We start from the raw sequence: 19,929 nt of genomic DNA, 5'->3' as shown, positions 1-19,929 counted from the left end.
TCATAAATAGTTATCAGGGTTTACACTTTTTTTTTTAAATAGACAGTATATTATATGCAGTCAACTATTTTTTGCCATTATAATTACGTTTATAGAGTGATCAGTCTGCTCAAATAGTCACACGTGGTTTGACATGAATACTTGCTAAGAACAAACCTAGTTTAGCAATTGTTTAGATTCTAATAAGACGCTAGTTTTGTTGGAAGTGATATATAACACGTATAACTTTAGTTGTGGTTTGAGATTTCTCAATTCTTTTCAATTCCACTGCTGTCTTTGTCGGAGCTGTCCTGAACTCCCATAAGCCACTACCTGACCCAGCTAACATCAGGACCAACCTAACACCCCCAAAAACCATCCACATGGACACTTTCCCTCGGCGTCCCTCCCGCTGAGACAGCAAGTGAAGCAAAATAACTCATTCTGCCACACAATCGTTTCATCTCTCCCTCCGCTCGCTCGGACCGCTTTATTCTTCTCGTTCCTTCCCTCTCTCGCCTCCCCCACGCTCACTCGCTTTTTTTTTTCTTTTTCTTTTTTTTTTTTCTTCCTTTTAGACCATCGTAACTCTACCAAAACAAGAGCTGGCAGTGTTGAATGGCATAGGCCTTTTCTATTGTGGTGTGTTTTTGTGATGTCTGAGTTGTGTGGAGTCGGCTGGTGCCTTTGTTCACAAGTTCTTTTGGTGGTTATGAGGTCTGTGGAGAGAAGAGAAGGGGTTTTGACGTGCTGCCGTGTCTTTAAACCGGTAGTAATGTTTATAATTATGAATGATTTTACTTGAAAATGTTCATTTTCAATAGGAGTCGTATTGAAAGTTCTGCATTTTGGAAAATCGTGAAGAAAGCGACGTGTACTGTACAAAACGCTTTTAATAGTTTTCACAAAATACATTTAGAAAGCTTTTAAATAAAGTTAAATCGAAATATCTGCAAGACAGGGTAGACCTTCCATTTTTCCAATGCATTGCTCTGACACAAAAACCATTACAAGTGTTGGTGTTTCAGATACACAACATCAACAAACAAAAAAAAAACTGAAAAACCTGTAGAAGTTAAGAGATGTCAACATGTTGTCGATCATAAATAAAGGACAGCGTGATTAAGCCGCAGTCATATATATATAGGCTACTCTAAGCCAGTGTACTAGAATGTAAAACAACTTTTTTCCTTTACAAAAACTGTATAGCAACACAAGACTATAGATAAAAAAGAGAAGATTAAGATTGGTGTGTAATAGATGAAATACAAAGGCTTTGGTCTGTTTTTACAATCAACAATGGTTAAAGTCTGATATGTACTTGTAAACAACTGCCAAACACGTACTTTTTTCATTTTATTTTTTTTTACTCCGTCAAGCAATTTTAATCATAGTTATTTGAATTAAATATTTCTAGTCTCACAAAATTATTTGACTGTGGGACACTATAACACAGCTATACCTAACAGACAACTTTGACCTAAAGAAACATTTTTTTTTTCTCCTTTTTTTTTAACGATGCATGAAAATCCGTATCAAACATATGTATCGATTTTTCTCGGGGGCAGTAAATGTGAGAATATATTTATGATCCACGATAATTCCGCGTGGAAATTTCTTGGGGAAACCGATACTTACAATTGGACAGTAGCAAAATGGATGAATGCGATTTTGACGTTTTATAACTTCCCATTTTTCTTGACGTCACAATTATAAACAATCAAGCACAAAGTCTACCCATCTCCAAACCCTCATATTAAATTATAAACTACTCAGTAATTTACATAATGGCTGTTGTTCCTTTTGTAGATAAAACAGTGTCGTTAATTGAAGTTGATTTTTAACCTCAATCTTCTAGCCGGTGAGTGAAAATATCTATGTATATGCGTTTCCTGTTGGTGTGTTTCTTTGATATGGGCCTGTATGAAGTCTGATCCATAATCCTGATATTAGCTCAGTAGAAAACAATCACAATATATCACGCTCCGCCATTTCAAATGGATGTGAGACCAACCTATTTTTGGCTGTTGTCTTGACTTGCCAATGTACAAATACAACAAAAAAATAGAGATCGAAAACATGGATGTAGAAGAGGTTTGTTGTTTTTGTTCCTTTAACGTCTCTTTAGCGTCTGGTTTTCCTCTTAGTGCCGCGATGTTTTCAGACCGTGACAAGAATCCACATGCTTCCTCGTCCTCGTATTTGTCTTTTTGTTTGTGGAAGTACTGCTGAAGAGGTCCAGGTTCTCTTTTAGTCTCTGTGTGGAAGTCAAAGGGCGAAGTAACTCTTTTCTTTACTGTAATCTTGACCAGTACTGAGACATGTCTGGCTCAGTTCCGGGAACTTGGACAGGGACAGATACTCCAGGGGAGATGAGTCCTAAAAATAGAGACAGATTATAGGTCAAAAACATGTCCGTTTGCAAACTTTAAGCTTTGGTGTTATGTATGAACCTGGATTAAGAGGTTTGTGTTGTCTGCTAAGTGTTATCATATTTTTTTCATGCACTTTAACAAACAGGTTTGTGATGTAATGATTCAAGATGTATTGAAGTGTTAATGCTTTTTCAACCCTCTTAAAAATAAGGGTTCTTTATTGGCATTGATTGTTCCACAAAAAAAAAACAAGATCAATGGAATCTATCCATTGCAGAAAGGTTCTTTAAAATCGAGAAGAAGAAAGAAATATGAAATAAAAATATGGTTCTTTCAAGAACTGTTCACTGAAAGGTTCTTTGGAGAACCCAAAACTATTCTCCAAGAAACCCCTTTTGGAACCTTTATATTTAATAGTGAATGAACAAAAAATAAATGTACTGAAAACAGAAACACAATTTAATACAAACGAAATCATGCACTTAAATTTTTTGTAATAATTAGTGCAAAATAAGTAAATTAGTAAAAGACCATATGGAGATTTTATTATTATTTTTTTAAATGAAATAAAGCCTCTCATGCTCGCAAATGCTACATTTATTTGACACCATAAAAACTGTAATATTGCGAGACATTATTATAAATTTAATTAATTGTTTTCTATGTTAAAATATAATATATTCATATGATGGTAAATCTGAATTTTCAGCATCATTACTCCAGTATTCAGTGTCACATGATCCGTCTGATTTATTGCTCAAAAAAATTATCAATGTCAAAAACAGTTGCGCTGCTTCATATTTATGTGGTAAGCGTGATACATGTTTTATCAAAATTCTTTATTGAATAGAAAGTTCAAAATAACAGGATGATTTTAAATGTAAATATTTTGTAACATTATGAATGTTTTACTGTCACATTTGATCAATCTAATCAACGTTATCTCATAAACAATTTGTACGTATTTTATGAGGTGGCTAATTCGTACAAATTTGTGTGACCTCACGCGTACGATTTTATACGATTTGTCTAAACCCCAGTGTCGGGTAGGTTTAAGGGCGGGGTTAGGTGTAGGTCATTCATACAAATTCATATGAATTTTGCGATTTGGCAAAAATAGTATGAATTTGTACGAGTGTGATTGTACGAATTAGCCACCTCGGTAAATTTGTACAAATTGCCGTGAGATCGGGCTGAATTAAAGGTGCTGTAGGGAACTTTTGTAAAAAAATATTTTTTACATATTTGTTAAACCTGTCATTATGTCCTGACAGTAGAATATGAGACAGATAATCTGTGAAAAAATCAAGCTCCTCTGTCTCCTCCCAGTGCTCCTTTTGCCATTTGCAGAAACTCCATCGCTCCCGGTAAAAAATAACCAATCAGAGCTGCGGTCCGTAACTTTGTTTGTGTTCAAAATGTAGAAAAATGTATATAATAAACGAGTACACCATGAATCTATTTTCCAAACCGTGTTTTTGGCTTGTCCTGAATCACTAGGGTGCACCTATAATAAGTGTTTATATTCGGACTATTTTAGATTGCTTCGGGGGTACCGCGGCGGAGTAACCCAGTACCTTTGTGATTCTTCATAGACATAAACAGAGAGAAGTAGTTCCGGCTACGATGTTCTTCCGCAAGACGCAAGCAGTTCTGTTTATTAACCGCTAGAGCGTCAAAAGTTCCCTATCGCAGCTTTAATGCATCCTTGCTGTTCATTTCTTGCGAATCAAAAATCTTTCTAACCCCAAACTTTTGAACGGTGGTATAAATGTGCATTTGATCAAGGGCGCACAATGAACTTATTCTGCCTACCTGTCGAGGTGGTACCAGAAGTTGCCATTGTTTGGCTGTTCATGTGTGCCTGCATGTGAGGGGGGGTGTATGTGTCGTAGCTTCGCCCGTTCACGGACGGACTGGTGGGCAGCATGCAGGAATAGGAAGATGCCTGGCTTGGCTACAAAAAACAAGAATATATGTATAGAAATATTTAGCTTTTTAGTATCTACAATACAGAGGAGTTTGAGTTAAATGATGGAATGGGGGACACTTAAGGGAGCATTATGAAGGGTAGAGGAGGAAACGAGTGTTTGTGATGCTACTCACTTGCATAGACAGACTGTTAGCCATTGTGAAGCTGGGCATCGGAGGCAAACCCGTGTACGTGTTGGTCAGAGCCGTGTCAGATCGGCCTAGCATTGACCCTGTTGTGAAGGACACTGGTAAAAGACAAAAGGAAATCAATGCCTTATTCTGCATGACCGTATTTTACAACCCTTAATCCACCCAATACCTAAACGTAACAACTACCTTACTAACTATTAATAAGCATCAAATTGGGAGTTTGTTCAGGGAAAACTCTTAATTGATGGTGAATATGTGTTCTCTATTCTAAAGTGTTGTAAAATTTTGTCTTGGTGTCAAGAGTTTATTGCATGCCTTATATGTTTAGGTTTTGGAGTGCCATTTACCAGGAGTGGTGGGTTGTGGGATTGCCTGGTAGACGCTTGTGTTGAAACTGCTGCTGATGGGAATGTGACTGGAGGAGTTGCTGGCTTGTCGTCGCTGGTTCCTCAGTTTCTCTTCCCTCCTCCATTTCGCTCTTCTGTTTGAGAACCATACCTGCAACACAGAGAAAGTCAACAGATGTAGACAATAGTAACATGGTGACATGGTTTCAGATTTGCACTAATGTTCTCACCTGTATTCTAGCTTCTGGAAGGTCGATTTTTGCTGCAAGTCTTTCTCTTGCGAAAACATCTGGATAGTGGGTTCTTTCAAACTCTAAAAACCGATGTGAAAGCGTGTTACTCTGTGTACCTCAGCTGGGTATGAGAGACATTTTGTTGTTAATGCTTGCATTTGATTCTCACCTTTTTCCAGGGCTTCGATCTGCTCCTGAGTGAACGACGTTCTGTTTCTTTGCAGTTTTCTTTTCAGTTGCAGGCGCATTTGAGTCTCATCTGAATCCTCACCGTTCGAGCTAATAGAGTTAGTGTTCTCGCCTCCATTGTCCTGTTGCTGGCAACCATCTGCAAAAATAAAAATAAAACAAAAAAGATGAAGTAATTGTAGAATCTGTTTGACTACATTTTGCATAACCTTAGGGCTATTCACACCATGTTGCATCAGTGCTGTTTTATTATTATTTATATGATATTACAGTATTTATTCATATTTTTAATTTGTTAATATCTTATGCTTTTAGTTTTCATTTTAATTTTAGCTCAAGATTTAGTGAATTGTTATTTTTCTTTAGTAACACTTTACAATAAGGTTCCATTAGTTAATGGATTAACTGACATTAACATGACTTACATGATTGTTAATCTTTGTTGGCATTAGTTAATAAAAATAAAGCGATTCTTTGTTAGTACATATTAGATCAGTTCCATTAAATAGTATTGACAGATACAACTGTTTATTTTAATAATGTATTATTAATTGCTGAAATCTTCATTAACCAAGAATAATAAATGTATTTGAAGCATTTGCCTTTGTTAAATAATATGCATTTCACTTATCCAAAAAAAGGAACATTACTGTAAAGTGATGCCTGTGCTTTTGTCATTAATATTATTATTAATATTATGATACATATTTCTATATAGCTTTATTTAAATTTTAGCTACAGCAATTTCTAAGTAGATTTCTAAGATTAAGATTTTTTTTTTTTTTTTTTTTTTTGCTTCAATTCATTGCCCGATATAATTTATAATGATATTTTGCATGATATGAGTTGCATGAATAATGACCAAAAAAGTATCAAACCAAAAACTATAAAATAGCATACTGTATAAGAAAATAAATCAAATTTTTCATTTTGTAATTTTATAATGGAATAGAATTTGTATTTGTTGTGAATGCGTCTCTAGACTCAGGGCAGGAATTGTCAGCATCATCTGAATAGTTCGGTAACAAAGTACCAAAAGAAACGCATTGAATCATCCTCAAGCTCCCTTGGATGTTTTCATACACAGCACATATAATGTATAGGGATTCTTAGTGCTATTCACCGTATTGGTGTCCAGGGACCCATTGAGGTGACCACCAACACTTGAATAGAGAGCTGCTTTTCTCTATGACACAATACCACCAGAAGAATGAGGGGGACCATTAAACTGTGCAGACAGAGATGGGCTGCCAGGCCTTTTTCGTCAGGCTCAAATTCTCCCGGGGTACAATTAGAAAGGAACAACAAAAAGAGAGGCGTGCAGTGCTCAGCATTGTATAACACAAGGATCTAGTCAACAGAGCTTTCAGTTCAGTATGTTAACCTCTACACACCACTGTCATTAATCAAAGAAGCCCAGGCCGGGCCTGTTAAACGCCAGTTAGGATTTATACGTTTAACAGGAGATGACCATTCCAAGACCTTTTCTTGCTTTAGGATGGGTTAGAGAAGTCTCTCCGACTTTCATTCCAGACTATTTCACCTGCAGGGAATCGCTGGTTGATATGAAAACACATTTCTGCCACAGAATATAAACATTTCAAAACTTTTTCTAAACTCACAACTGCAAGTTATAAAGTCCATTTCCGAGGAGAAATGTCAGCTCACAATTCTGCCATTTTCATGCAACCACGAGTTAATATCTCGCAATTCTGACTGTATAACACTCAACTGGAAGTTTATATAGCACATTTCTTTTTTTATAACTCACAATTGTTTATATCTAGCAATTCTGTAAAAAAGAAAATCAAGATATAAACAGAAAAAACAAATGAAAAAAACAAATTGTTCACACTCATGTCATTCCAAACTAGAGTTATTTTTGCATCGAGAAACTATTAATAGTTTTTTATTAACATTTTAAATAACTTTTTATTTCTAGATAATTTTAAATAAATTTATTTACATTTTAAAGTTCAAGTAATTTTGTTGTGTTTTGTCATTATTTTTAGTTTTTGTATATGTGTGTGGTTGTTGTTGTTACAAGTTACAAAAATGTTTTCAGTGATTTCGGTTTTATTTTTATATAAAAATCTGTATGCTGTTATTTTTTTCAATACATTTTATAAAAGATATATATACATATATATATTTTTTGGGGGGTTGTTATTGTTCAGTGATAAAAAAAATTACAACACATAATAAAAGCACAATAACAATTGTACATAAAGTATGACTATGCACTATGAACCTTTACGAAAGGTCTTTTAAAGTCTCATCAGGAATGACATAAGGGTGAATATTTTAACTTTGGGGGTGAATTATTCCTTTAAGCAGCACATTATTGCACAAACATAAAGTAAATGATTGTTTGTATTTTTCTTATTTATTATTAATATTCTCAGACAGTGTTTGTGATACTGTGAACATCCACACACAGGATTGATTCTGATTCATCAACCTGATTAGCAACAAACTATTCTTCAGCTAAACTTTTTTCATTGTCTCCTCTAACCAAAAGCCTGTGCATGTACTCTCTCTCCCTCAAACAAACAAAAAAACCCTCTAATGAGCAATTACAGAGAGACAGAGCTGTGCCTGTCACAAATTCTTGCATGTGACAGAAACATCTTTTGTCCCGGGACGCACAGTGCTTTTCTCTCACTCCCCATGGGGTGCAAATGATGTAGAGCGCAGAGGGAGGGGGAAGGTGGTAGTGCATGGACACCTCCGCCGAAAACTCTGTTCCTAGTCACACAAATCCAAGAGCTGGACAGGAGCCGTAGTGAAATGAGCGATTAATTAGCACTGACTCCTCAATTAATGAGTGTCCTTTTCCCATCTAAGTTTGCCAATGGCACACTATTCTACATTATTTCTGTATAATAATCTAATATGTCTCCAGATGGACGGAGATATAGACCTAATCACTGCAAAATATTTTTTGACATATTTTTAAATACTTTTTCAATGAATTTATAATAAAAATACAGTAACACTTTACAACAAGGTCCCATTAGTTAATATTAGTTCATGCATTAACTAACAATACATTCATTACAGTATATATGAATCTTTGTTCATGTTATTTGTTCATGTATAAAACGCAACTGTTAATTGTTAGCTCAGGACCATTGCATAAAATTAACGGTAACACTTTAGTATAGGGTCCAATTCAGACTAATAACTAGTTGCTTATTAGCATGTCTATTATTAACATACTGGCTGTTTATTAGTGCTTATAAAGTACATATAATGCATAACATCCATAATCCTACCCAATACCCTAAACTTAACAACTACCTTATAAACTATTAATAAGCAGTAAATAAGGAGTTAATTGAGGCAAAAGTCATAGTTAATGGTTAGTTGACAGTGGGAGTTGGACCCTAAAATAAAGTGTGACCAAATTAACAAATATAACTTTTGACTTTCAATAATGTCTGAGTAAAAGTTGAAATTAACATGAAATAAGATTAATAAATGCATTCAAATGCATCATGTTAACTTTCAAAGTTAACTATTGTTAACAAATGAAACATTATTTTAAAATGTTCCTTAAAATACCATAGTATTTATTCTAAATGAATAAAAATGTATATATGTACATTTTTGTATACTTTATACAGATATACTGTATAGTTTACTTTATTAATTAAAAACAGTGTAATAAATAGATTGTACTTTATTATATTGAATATTGTCCTATCAATTCGGTGGAATTATAGTACAATATGGTATAATAAATGAATACAAAAAATTATGACTATGATTATTATCATAATAATTATTATTTAAAAAAAATTTCGCTGTTCCTTTTTGTAGTTGATATGATATTGTTTTTCCAATTTAGCTGGTAACAGTGATGCTCTTATTGCTTTTAGACCGTCTCACCTTGATTTGGTTGTCCTGGCACAGACGTACCCGTGTACCATCCCGGGCGAGCCCCCCACGTGCCGGTCTGTCCGTTGATCATTCTCAGCTTGTCGTACATGCCATCTGCACCCATCTGTTGCTTTTCGCTAGCCAGGTTGCGTAGGACTCGATTTATCGACGACACCTGAAAGGTATAAAGCAGCCCATCAGTCGAGGCCTGTGTGTTCCTGCCTTAAAATGGCATGTTGTTTTATTATAGCTCCCTCCATGAAATGCTATCTGTATTTATGAACCTGTAAGTTCTTAAAATATGGATAAATGCAAACAATTATTCTGTTTTGTCAATGAAAATGTTTTTATTGACCTTAAAATTGCACAATTAAATGACGCAAATGAAGCATTATTTGCACTTACGCTCGGTATGTTATCGTTTGTGCACGCTCCTTCAGACAGCAGCCTGTCCCGAATTTCCCAGGCGAAGATCGAGGGACACTCCCTCTTGTACTGTGCTATTTTGCCGACCACTTCAGGCGTCGCTACCCTCGGTTTGCTGCCTCCGATGGCTCGCGGTCGGATGGAGCCGGTCTCATAATATCTCCCCAAAATCTTGCTCACACACCCATTGGACACCTGAATGGACAGCAATATACACAATTCACATACATTATTTAAGACTAAAGTGAAATAATGTAATGTGCTTCAAACAGTTATACGCTTACGTTCTTATTGTCCAGTTGGACTTTTGCATCATCATGGGTCTATGAACACAGAAAATATGCCTTAAAATTGCTAGGCTGATTTCAATGCGATGGGGGTCACACTTTACGTCAGTGTTTGTTTGTTTACTGCGCAATACAAGTGAATAGCACATGCTTAATATTTGAATACATTATGCTTGTATTGTTGTGAGCAATTTTATTTACCTGTACTATTTGATTGAATGTTACCATGATTTGACTTGTAACTAAGTTTAATTATTCCACTGGGACATAGTGAGCTTGTGGATGTACAAATGTGCTTCACGGTCACCTGCAGAATCCTGGAGATGTCGCAGGGTCGCGCTCCGCTGTGAGCGAGTTCGACGATCTTCTGTCTGGTGGAGTCCGGTAACGGTCTGCCGTTCACAAACACCCCGCCGAGCTGGTTGACGCCACTGTGACCTGTGACACATGGAGACATGACAAATTGGCTCGTCTTTCCCCCCGAAAACATTCCCTCAATAGGTGTCCAATTGTCCAGAATAAAGCACCACTTCTTGGAGCTTTTCTTTGATTAGTGTTACTGACAAACTGGGTCGGATTAGAGCAAAAAAAAGTGGATTTTACATCACAATGTCTATGTTACATAATATACTGTCAGTGCAATCAATAACTACAAAATAATTGCACATTAAATACATTGCACAAATAAGTGTAACCAACAAAGGAAACTTGCATTTGTTTTCTAATGAATAATAAAGAGCCTCTAAATTTATAATATCTTAAGTATACAATGGAAAAAGTACAAATGTGCATTTGTTAAGCTATCTGATCTGACCCTTAAAAAATCACTGGTGATTCAGGCAAGTGATATTTTGTGTGACCAACAATTGTCATTATTTTTTAAATGAATAATCAACTTTATCTGACCATCGTTAATAATCCAAGCTAAGTTTTGCATTTACCCAAGTCGTAATGCCCTATAAATCAACGTTTGAATCTCATGCACTTCAGTTGACGCTCACAATCGGCTTATGGAATGACCGGAGTCTGAACATCTCCATTCAAGTGAACTGAAATTTTCATAATCAAATTGTCCTCAAGAGAACCACTCTCTGCGAGACCGTCCGCCAGTGTTTAGAAACTCGCGTTCACACCGCACTAACAGATCCCTAATAAATAAGCACCCATTACCATTCCAGTACAGCAGACAGTCTGAAACAGACCAAGCATACAGCAGTGATCATAATAGCAATGTGTGAAATATCTAGATATTAAAGCAAAGCAGGACCTGCAAAGCTCGGAAGAATTAGAAAAGCGCATACCAGTTTGGCGTATTTTTGATGCGACGTGAAAGTCCAATGAAAAGTCAATTAAAAGCGAGCAAAAAAAAACTGCTACGAAAAGCTTCCCCGGAGTGTGTGTGTGCTGTAGCTCTCTGCTCCTCTCTCGTCTGACTGCAGGAGCCCGAGCTCCTAAGCAATAAATAAGCTCCAAATATAGAAGAAGAGGGGGGAAAATATGATGAGACTCTCTGACATTTGTCTTTAGAATAAAGCTAGCTGCACGTCAAGTTTGAGCTTAATTTCTGGAAATAGGCGGAGGTCGCCTCGGATCATGCATGGAAGCCTCATTGAAAAGATCAGCTGAAGTACTTGTGGCAGGACTGTCACTTTATATGACACTGCTCTGCTTTTGAAAAACGCATCGTCACGACAAACAGTAGCATGATAAAACAACCCTTTCTGTCTGCATTTGGATATCAGACAAAATTGGATCCTGCTCTTGTTGCCTTCAAGGGAGGCTTCGTTTTATTTCTAGCTATAGGGGCAATGCACGGGCACGATGACAGAGGCGTGCATGTTTCTAAACACATTAAAACTGACAAAGCTTTTCTTTTTCAGTCCGTCGTACTGTTTGTAACGAACCCCACACATCTGCTACTGTCTTGTGAGAAATACACCATTGAAAATGGCCACTAAATTTGAAATAGGGCCGAAAAGGTGAAAATGTGCAGTTCTGAGCCTTTAAAATCCATTGGTGTCATAAATAAAGCCTGTTCATTTAAATACCACATCCAACTGGACTTATTTGAATGAACCTGATTTATTTAAACACTGATGCTGCACAACAAACAAGTGATAATCTGTCCAAATCCAGTGGAATAATTCCAGGATTAGTTGGATTTAATAGACTCTTGAAGGTAAGAAGGCGTGCATTTTTATCAAATGAATCCATTTGATTGATGACACCATCACAGAGGAACATGACCTGGCCTGTCATTTCACAGTTCAAAGGTTAAGTCTTAATAAACATAATTCCCCAGGGTGAAGGACTGTAGATCTGCCCTGGTGGCACTCATAATGAGACTTGTATTTTATTACTTCCCTACTAATAGGGAAACATATGTTGTGGATTTTGAACATCAATCCTAAATCTCCAGGCCAAACTGGAGATTTAAAACAGAATTTTTGTTGCATGCATTTACATTTTCAATTTAATTTAAAGTTTCTCATTTCTCACTTTATTTTCTATATATATATTTTTTTTACTATTCATTATCTGAGTTCTGTCTTTTTATTCGCATGACTGATTAGGCTAATGTATAATTGCGTTACATAATCACAAAGAAATAATTCCAGAAGCATTTATCATATGTCAGCCCTCTGATCCTACAGTAGGAGACAAATGCATGAACTTAGTGATGCTGTGCCGTTTACAGAATACCATAACTCCCTTTTCTCCCCCTCAAGCAAGCACGGAAAATCCTCAAATCCAATCCTGGAATCATCAAACTATTTCATGTGTCCCGTTTCGTGCATTAGCTGTTTCGACACTGTCAAGTGCTCTGTGGAAGCTGGCAACTATTTCCTGCATTAATCTAGCCAGAGCTGCATGTATTTGTTACCAACTCAAGCAGAATTAAACATCTCCTCCCCCATCAGCATTTCATTTATTTATGCTCGACATAATATATAAAATGCATCTTGCATCCGTTCAGCCTTTCTTTTAAATATCAACACGAAACAACAGAAAAGTGTTGGAATTTTCTCTGGAGAAAAAATAAATCGCAATTTAATGCCCCACAACTTTTCCAAAATTCAAACTTCCGCATATTATGTATTCCTTTAAATATTTACATTTCCGTCAGAAATGCAATGCAATTAAAGTTTAATCGTAATCAGCCATTGAACAAACAGCAATAATTAGTAAGAAAACACACAAGAGTGGCTTTATAAGAATGGCACTTACTGTTTTGCATCATGGACGCCACACCTGATTCCCACGTGGGTTGGTTATGGTATTCTGTGTGACAAAGAAAATAAATAAGGTTAGTGTTGAAATCCAGCTTTTTTTTTTTTCTTTCTTTTTTTCTCGGTGTTGCATTTACGGCCGAAGCATCTCAACGCATAAATGGGTCAAAAATATGTATTTAGGAATAATCCTTTCTAGAGGAATTTCAGCTTTAAAAACTTGCCTGCTAACAGAGTTGACTGTCCGATTAAAACAATTTAGCCCTTCATTTGCGTCTGACTATTTAGATAATTCCTAAGAGCAAAAGAGTAATATTAGTGCTAACGATTTTTATTAAATTATATTTTGATAATGGATATAAAGGAAGTTCCTTCCTTCTTTTTTAACAATTTGTAAAAGTACTTTATATGCAGTCTGTTTCACCAGTCATTTGTTTATTTATTTATTTTAGTTTTTTGGGCACATTAAATATATAAAAAAAGAATCTGCGCTATAAAGTATAAAAGTAAAGTGAAATATAACAAAGGGTAAGCTAACTAGTGTCTCCGTCTCAATTTCTTGGTGGGCGGTGGAAAAAAAAAATGTTCAACCTTCCTCTTTAGATCTTCCCGTCAAAAGTGTACAGTGACACACGCTGTCTACTTCGCATCAGTGCTCTGAAAAGTATGAACTGGAGGGGGTGAGAGGGTCCTAACAAAGCCTGCTGGAGCTCAACAATGCGCCTCTTTTACCTTCTATACCCAAACCCAGCCAGCACAACTCGGCCTCTGCAACTAGCAACACAACCTCCCACCAAACGCACCAATACTTGCCCGAATACAAAGAGCCGAGGGCACCCTGCCCCCCAGACGACCATCACACACACACACACATCCACTGTCACTTTCCTTACGGCCGTGACCCCGGTGCCCGAACCCCAATGCGTGTTTCTGTTTGTGGGGTTTGGGGAAAATAGAAAAGTAATTTCGCGTTGTAAATATCTGGAGGTGTTTGTGTAACAAGTGTGAGTTGTTAGGGGTTGTAAAAGGATGCAACAGCCCAACAGGGTGCTCAATTGGGAAAAAAAAAAACAATTGCAATAAAGGATCTATTCAGTGACATTGCTTAAAAGGGGCCCAGGGAAGGAAAGTCTTTCGTTTCATTTTCTCTCCCGACGCTGAAATAACAAAACCTGTGTGTCCGTTTCCATTCGCCCTCTTCCCAAGATTGAAGAACTAGTGCCTGATAAAAATAAATAAATAAAAATGTGCATTAACATTTAAACTTTACCTCAACAGTAAATAAATAACTTTAACACGCATTCTTTTAAATTAGGTGTTCTTAAGTTTCTTTAGAATGCAAAAAAAATATATATATATTATTTTATTTTTAACGTTAATCTCTAACTCTTACATATTCTTAATTTACCACTAAATAGATACATTTTAATATTGTGATTTAAATTATTTATATTTAGCCTATATATATATATATATATATATATATATATATATATATATATATATATATATATATATATATATATATATATATATTCTAATTTTTATTTATTTTTTAAACGCATAATTTTTCGAGAGGTAGCCAGTTATTAAACATCTCTCTTCCTCTATAAGAATTTGTGCAAAATGGAAACAACCTGCTAGTAAACTCAAAATATCCTTAAAACCTAATGTGAGGGTTAAATCTTTTAATCACTCTTAATCACAGTAAAATGTTAATTGTTTTGTGCTCTTTTAATTCGCTCTCGCTGTAAGTGCATTGAGCCTCTGCGTGTTCCGTTAATGATTTATCTAACGTCTCGTTCAGGCTGTTGTTGTTGTTTATGAGGTTAACTGGGATCTCATCTGCATTTCTTTCGTTTGTGTAATCCTTAACTACAGTTGCTTTAATTAAACATGCTTATTCAGGAAACAGTGTTCTCCATAAACATCATTCACATGCAGACATGCATCTGGATGTGTACAAAAGCGCAGTGGGAAGTTTTGAAGGATCTGACATTAACATGCCCTAATCATCTTATACTGCCATCGACGGGGAAATCTTTTGTTATTTGGAGCTAGATTTATTTAGTGAATGTTTGTAACGACTTGAGCGTGCTGTAATAGAAACACTAGTTGAATAAGTAGGCCTGGTGAATATTTTCTGGATAAAATAAAAGAGTGCGCTGCGATAGTTCGTTTTCAAATGTAATAATTAAAAAATAATTGTATTTTAATTTCATTCGGGCATTATATATTGATGTTTCTCTTTAGACTACATATTTAATATTAAAGTAAAAAAGCTTTAGTCTTGACTGCGCATTAGTTCTACAATACTGAACTTTATTATGGACTTTTTTTTAAATAGCTTACACGCTTAAAAACTAAATATGAATAATCTTACAATGCAAAGAATGATAAACAAGCAGGTGCTCGTGAGATTCAGGCAAATCTTTAAGAAGGCACTCGGCTGATGAATCAAACTGACACCTTTCCTCAACGGGTCACTGCGTTCCCGTGCTCCGCAAAAAAACACTGTTCGGGCCTAATGTGGCCTCTAACTCTTGCCTCTCACAGAGACACATTTACTGTGCGCGAACAGCAGTAGGTTGTCTTAAAAGTAAAAAAAAAAAAAATATATATATATATATATATAGCATCACCTAAAAGAGCTGTTTAGTTAGGTATTTAGTTTGTGAGTTAGCATATAAACTATTAATAAGGCGAGCATTTATTTATTTTTGTGACTCGGCAACAACACTAATAATATATTAATATTTAATGAATGTAATTATTAAACAAAATGTGATTGATCATTTAATAAAATTCTAGATCCCACACGAGCAACTAACTTAATTCATTTATCTTTTTACACGCGCACTCACCTTTTTGAGGCATTCTGCTCCAGCGCCTGAGCCCTTCCGCGCAAACTGGTGACTCTGGGAAATAAACAATTGGTCTCCAATAGTAATTTCTTCTCAGAATATATATGTTTTTCCAGCGTTTCCTCTGTCTGGAAGGAAAAATCCCTGCGAAGGAGACACAGATTGACAGTGAGCGGGGATGTCAGGACTGCTCAGGGACTGAGAGTGTGTGTGCTCGCATGTGAAGTGAGTGAGTGAGAGAGAGTGAGAAAGTGAAGGCACATGCAATGAGAGAGAGAGAGAGAGAGAGAGAGAGAGAGAGACTGTGGAACACACCTATTCTGGTTGGTGATAGTACTGATGTATTTAGTCTGTCTGTCCCCGTTTGCAGCGCTTTACCGGCCCATTAGAGAAGCACTGACCCTCTGCCATCACGGAACAGAAAACAGGCCACTTTTGAACCAACTAATCAGTCCGCGCATGCAAATGCAGAGCGCCCCCTCTCAAATTCACTCAATATCGCTTTACGCAACGGTGCAGGATTGCTTTAGTCTGCTTCTGTTAGATGCACTGCTTAAATCACGGTTTAAATTCACCCAGGGAAAAGAAGCATTTTAGTGTTTTGTAGTTTTTAGCTCTTTTGTCTTGTGTTTTCACATTGCAATTTGGCCTGAAAAGTGTGATTTAATAACTTAGGTCACGTTTTACACACATACGTGCTCACATAGTTATTAAATAAGGCGCATTATATTTGAAAGAAATTAAATTTTTACTTTATTTTGTAGGCTACTTATTGCTTTTACAGTGTGTTATTATATAGCTACGTTATAATTCAATTTTACACACCGTTTTTTGATTGTGAAATTTACTAGTTTCTGAGTGAAAATTGTTTCTACATTATTTTTCTCAGTGTAAGGCTTTATTGTAAAATGTTGCAGCAACTCTCCCACGAAAATCGGCGTTTTTGCGGGATATTCCTAAGTGATTGTTTGCTGCTTGAGACTTTTAGGTCCTGAGAGATCTGGCCCTCCGTGACACTGATACAAGAAAGCAACCTGTTGACAGCTGTGCATTCAAAAGGAGAACCTGTTTGCTCTGTGCATTAGGCTAAGTGCACTTGCAAATGGTCCCCGGTGCAGCTGGCTAAAACAAACGCAAACACTCTCCACGTGCTTTTGTTGACACTCACGCGCTTTTGCACCGTATCTGCGCGTGGAGGTTACCGCCATTTCCACGTGGCCGGATTTTCACCCTAATTTCACTGTTCACTAATTGTACAGCTTGTTCCTATGAGTCACAAACAGTGAAGACCTCTGTCTAGTATAGTAGGCTCCTTTCTGTTTGCAAGATTGGGAGAATGTGATTTTAAAACGCAAATAAAATAAAACCATGAGGAACATACAGGTCCCTTAAATAAAGCAGTCTCAAGCAGGTTAGTGCATGCATATTACATTTAGATTCTTGCAAATTTAACCGCTAGTTGCTAATGTCGACAAAAGATTATGTAACTCAGTGTTATTTGTATCTCAAACTTACTATACTATTCCCATATTTATATGCCTAACCCGTCTCGCGTATTCACACATCGGCACACCCGAAAACAACCCTTCTGCGCCTGGATGTAGGCTGCACAGTGGTAACTCGAACTCGAGAAGAAAAAAAATAAATAAAAAAATAAAAAACGCTGTAATCATTGCATTCACTTTCCCAGACATATGCCAAGTTAGGAAATAATCAAAGCTCATCAGTAAACTATCTAGGAGGTGAATGAGAGCCCCTGAGAACTATTGCGGAAGGAGACAAACGGCACTGCCGAGGAGTAAAAGAAGCCTCAATGGAAACGGATCAGAAACAGCTCTGTCCCTGTATGGACCCTGCAGAGTTTCTGTCTTTTTTATACTCTTCCGGATGTTTCCACAATTAGCTCTTCTTGTCTGTGTTTTGGTCTTTGCCTCTACTTAGTAGCCTAATCCAAAATATTATTTTTTTTAGTAGCTATGTAGTTACTCTGTTGTGTGTATATAGATATATATATAGTGCCATATCTGTTGATTCCTCCTTTAGATAACTCGTAAATCCTCTCCGTGTTAATGAGGTGTATTTAGGATGTGGTCTAATTCAGGGGGCATGCATCACCCTCCAGGCCATACAAACCCATACATCAAACGAACCCTGCAGATAGTAATTTTACACGCAAAGCAATTAGCCCCATTGGGATTAGTAACTGCTAATACGAAGTCGTGAAAAGTAATCCCTAATCTCGTAGCTGTTTCGCTCTTGGGCAAAGTGGTCACTGTGTCTTCTCAAAACTTTTTAGAGAAGGAGAAGGAGGGGAGGGAATGGGACTGACGTCTCCCTTCAGAAGAACTCGAACAAAAGAGTGAATAAATAAAAAGAGGGGAAAAAACTAATCAATATACAGACAAAAAAAAAAAAAATCCATATACAGACTAAAGTTCTGCGGCCAAAGAGGTTTACTCACCAGTTTACTTCATTTTTGTTTTTACTTAATCTTTTTCATGTAATACTTATTTATGATTTATTTTATGATTTATTTTTGATAATAAGCAAAAATCATGTTAAATTATAATAGAAAAACGCCTAACCTTACATTATTATTATTATTATTATTATTATTATTATTATTATTATTATTAAGAAGAAGAAGAATGTATAAACAAATTAGTAATTTTAATTGCTTTGAGAAAATGGAGACAAAATTTTAACATTTCTTCTTTCACTGAATTACGTTAATTTGTGTTCAAAGCAAAAGCCAAAGCAAAAAAAAACAAAAAAACAACAACAACAACATTCTTTAAAGCCAAAGATATTCAATCGAATAAAAATGTTTTAAAAAAATTACAAATATATTTTAAGGTGTTGTAATTTATGAACTGTGGCTACCTGCACTAAACATTTACATAATAAATTACATTTTATGAAACCGTTGCCTACTAAATTAACCATTCCAAATGCAGATTTAACTTTGTCTATATTTGACAAAATGGTTATAAATTAGGCTGAACTTTTTATGGCTACTTTAAGAATTAAAATCCGTCAACAAGAGCCAATTTTGTTATATTTTTTTTTTTGTCAATTCATTAATGTATATCACTTGTATCTTTTAGTTGGTTTGTGATACTTTAAAAAAAAAAAAAAAAAAAAAAAAAAAATTCCAATAAAACATTCATAGTGAAATTGCAAAATAAACATTTTAGACGCAATCAGACGTATTTCCCTAATGAACACAGACCGTGCTTTTTCTGAGGACTGAGGGGAAAACATGCAGTATTTGATCTTAACTTACCGGGATATTTCAGATTCTGATCAACATCCTGCTGTTTCAAACCCTTTAAGGCTGATTTAAATAAAACGATCTCATGAATCCAGATTGCGTGACACTTTTGAATCCCGTTCGGAGTGGAAATGTCAGTGAGAATAAAAAAAAAAACCGGTGTAACCCTCACTCACTGTAAACTTTCTCTTAATATCAGCCTCAGCTCGCCACCGATTGGTCAGATGACGCGCAACGTCACGCTGGAAAATAGTTCTCATATAGCCATGCATGCAACGCATCACGGGGAACTCCACGCGCACACATTAACCTCGATTTTCAACAGCTGGCATGATTATTGCCCTACATTTCCAGTGAAGAATGTGTGTTTCCTAAAGAGGACATGAGCTTCTCTTTGATACCTAATTTGAGACGATTGTTTAATTGCAATATAGCCTATATTAAATATAGAATTGTATAATAAATAGTAATATATGTTAACGTAACCTAAACATAGTTATAGTATAATAACAATGAAGAATATGAATAAAATATATTTCAAATGCACTAAACACTATATTGTTTAACAAACGAAGTTTTTTTTTTTTTTTTTTTTTGCTGATTGATATCATCACATATTTTTCAAAGCCTATGTACAACAAGGCTTGTTGAATGAAATTATTTGTACTATAATTTCAGAAATGCTTTTTTTTTTTTTTTTTACATTTTGAATATCC

The 19,929-nt window shown here is 35.8% G+C and overlaps 1 protein-coding gene across 6 annotated transcripts; it reads right to left on the bottom strand.

Moving 5' to 3' along the window:
* Nucleotides 1-854: 854 nt before the first annotated feature.
* On the bottom strand, nucleotides 855-19,370 carry LOC113051994 (paired box protein Pax-6-like). 6 transcript variants are annotated; one of them, XM_026216214.1, is made up of 13 exons: nucleotides 19,226-19,370; nucleotides 15,940-16,083; nucleotides 13,074-13,127; nucleotides 10,153-10,283; nucleotides 9,843-9,881; nucleotides 9,538-9,753; nucleotides 9,142-9,307; nucleotides 5,228-5,386; nucleotides 5,056-5,138; nucleotides 4,826-4,976; nucleotides 4,461-4,573; nucleotides 4,170-4,311; nucleotides 855-2,358 (listed from the first exon to the last, which is right to left on the bottom strand). In XM_026216214.1, the coding sequence occupies exons 2-13, from the start codon at nucleotides 15,950-15,952 to the stop codon at nucleotides 2,273-2,275; spliced, it is 1,353 nt and encodes a 450-aa protein (XP_026071999.1). In that variant the 5' UTR covers nucleotides 15,953-16,083; nucleotides 19,226-19,370; the 3' UTR covers nucleotides 855-2,272. The 6 variants fall into 6 exon arrangements, with proteins under 6 accessions (XP_026071999.1, XP_026072000.1, XP_026071998.1 ...); XM_026216215.1 differs by lacking the exon at nucleotides 19,226-19,370 and adding an exon at nucleotides 16,255-16,366; XM_026216213.1 differs by lacking the exon at nucleotides 19,226-19,370 and having other exon boundaries at nucleotides 15,940-16,171.
* Between the last annotated feature and the right edge of the window lie 559 nt (nucleotides 19,371-19,929).

Source organism: Carassius auratus, chromosome 32 (genome assembly GCF_003368295.1).
Source record: "Carassius auratus strain Wakin chromosome 32, ASM336829v1, whole genome shotgun sequence".
Lineage (NCBI taxonomy): Eukaryota > Metazoa > Chordata > Actinopteri > Cypriniformes > Cyprinidae > Carassius > Carassius auratus.
Note: the sequence above shows the minus strand (reverse complement) of the source record. Positions and strands in the feature narration are given on the sequence as shown.

Excerpts from the sequence above, each read along its gene's own strand:
- LOC113051994 (XM_026216214.1), bottom strand. Across the intron at positions 9,754-9,842 it reads TCCAACTGGACAATAAGAAC|GTGTCCAATGGGTGTGTGAG; the intron begins GTAAGCGTATAA and ends CTGTCCATTCAG. Across the intron at positions 4,977-5,055 it reads TTCCAGAAGCTAGAATACAG|GTATGGTTCTCAAACAGAAG; the intron begins GTGAGAACATTA and ends TCTGTGTTGCAG.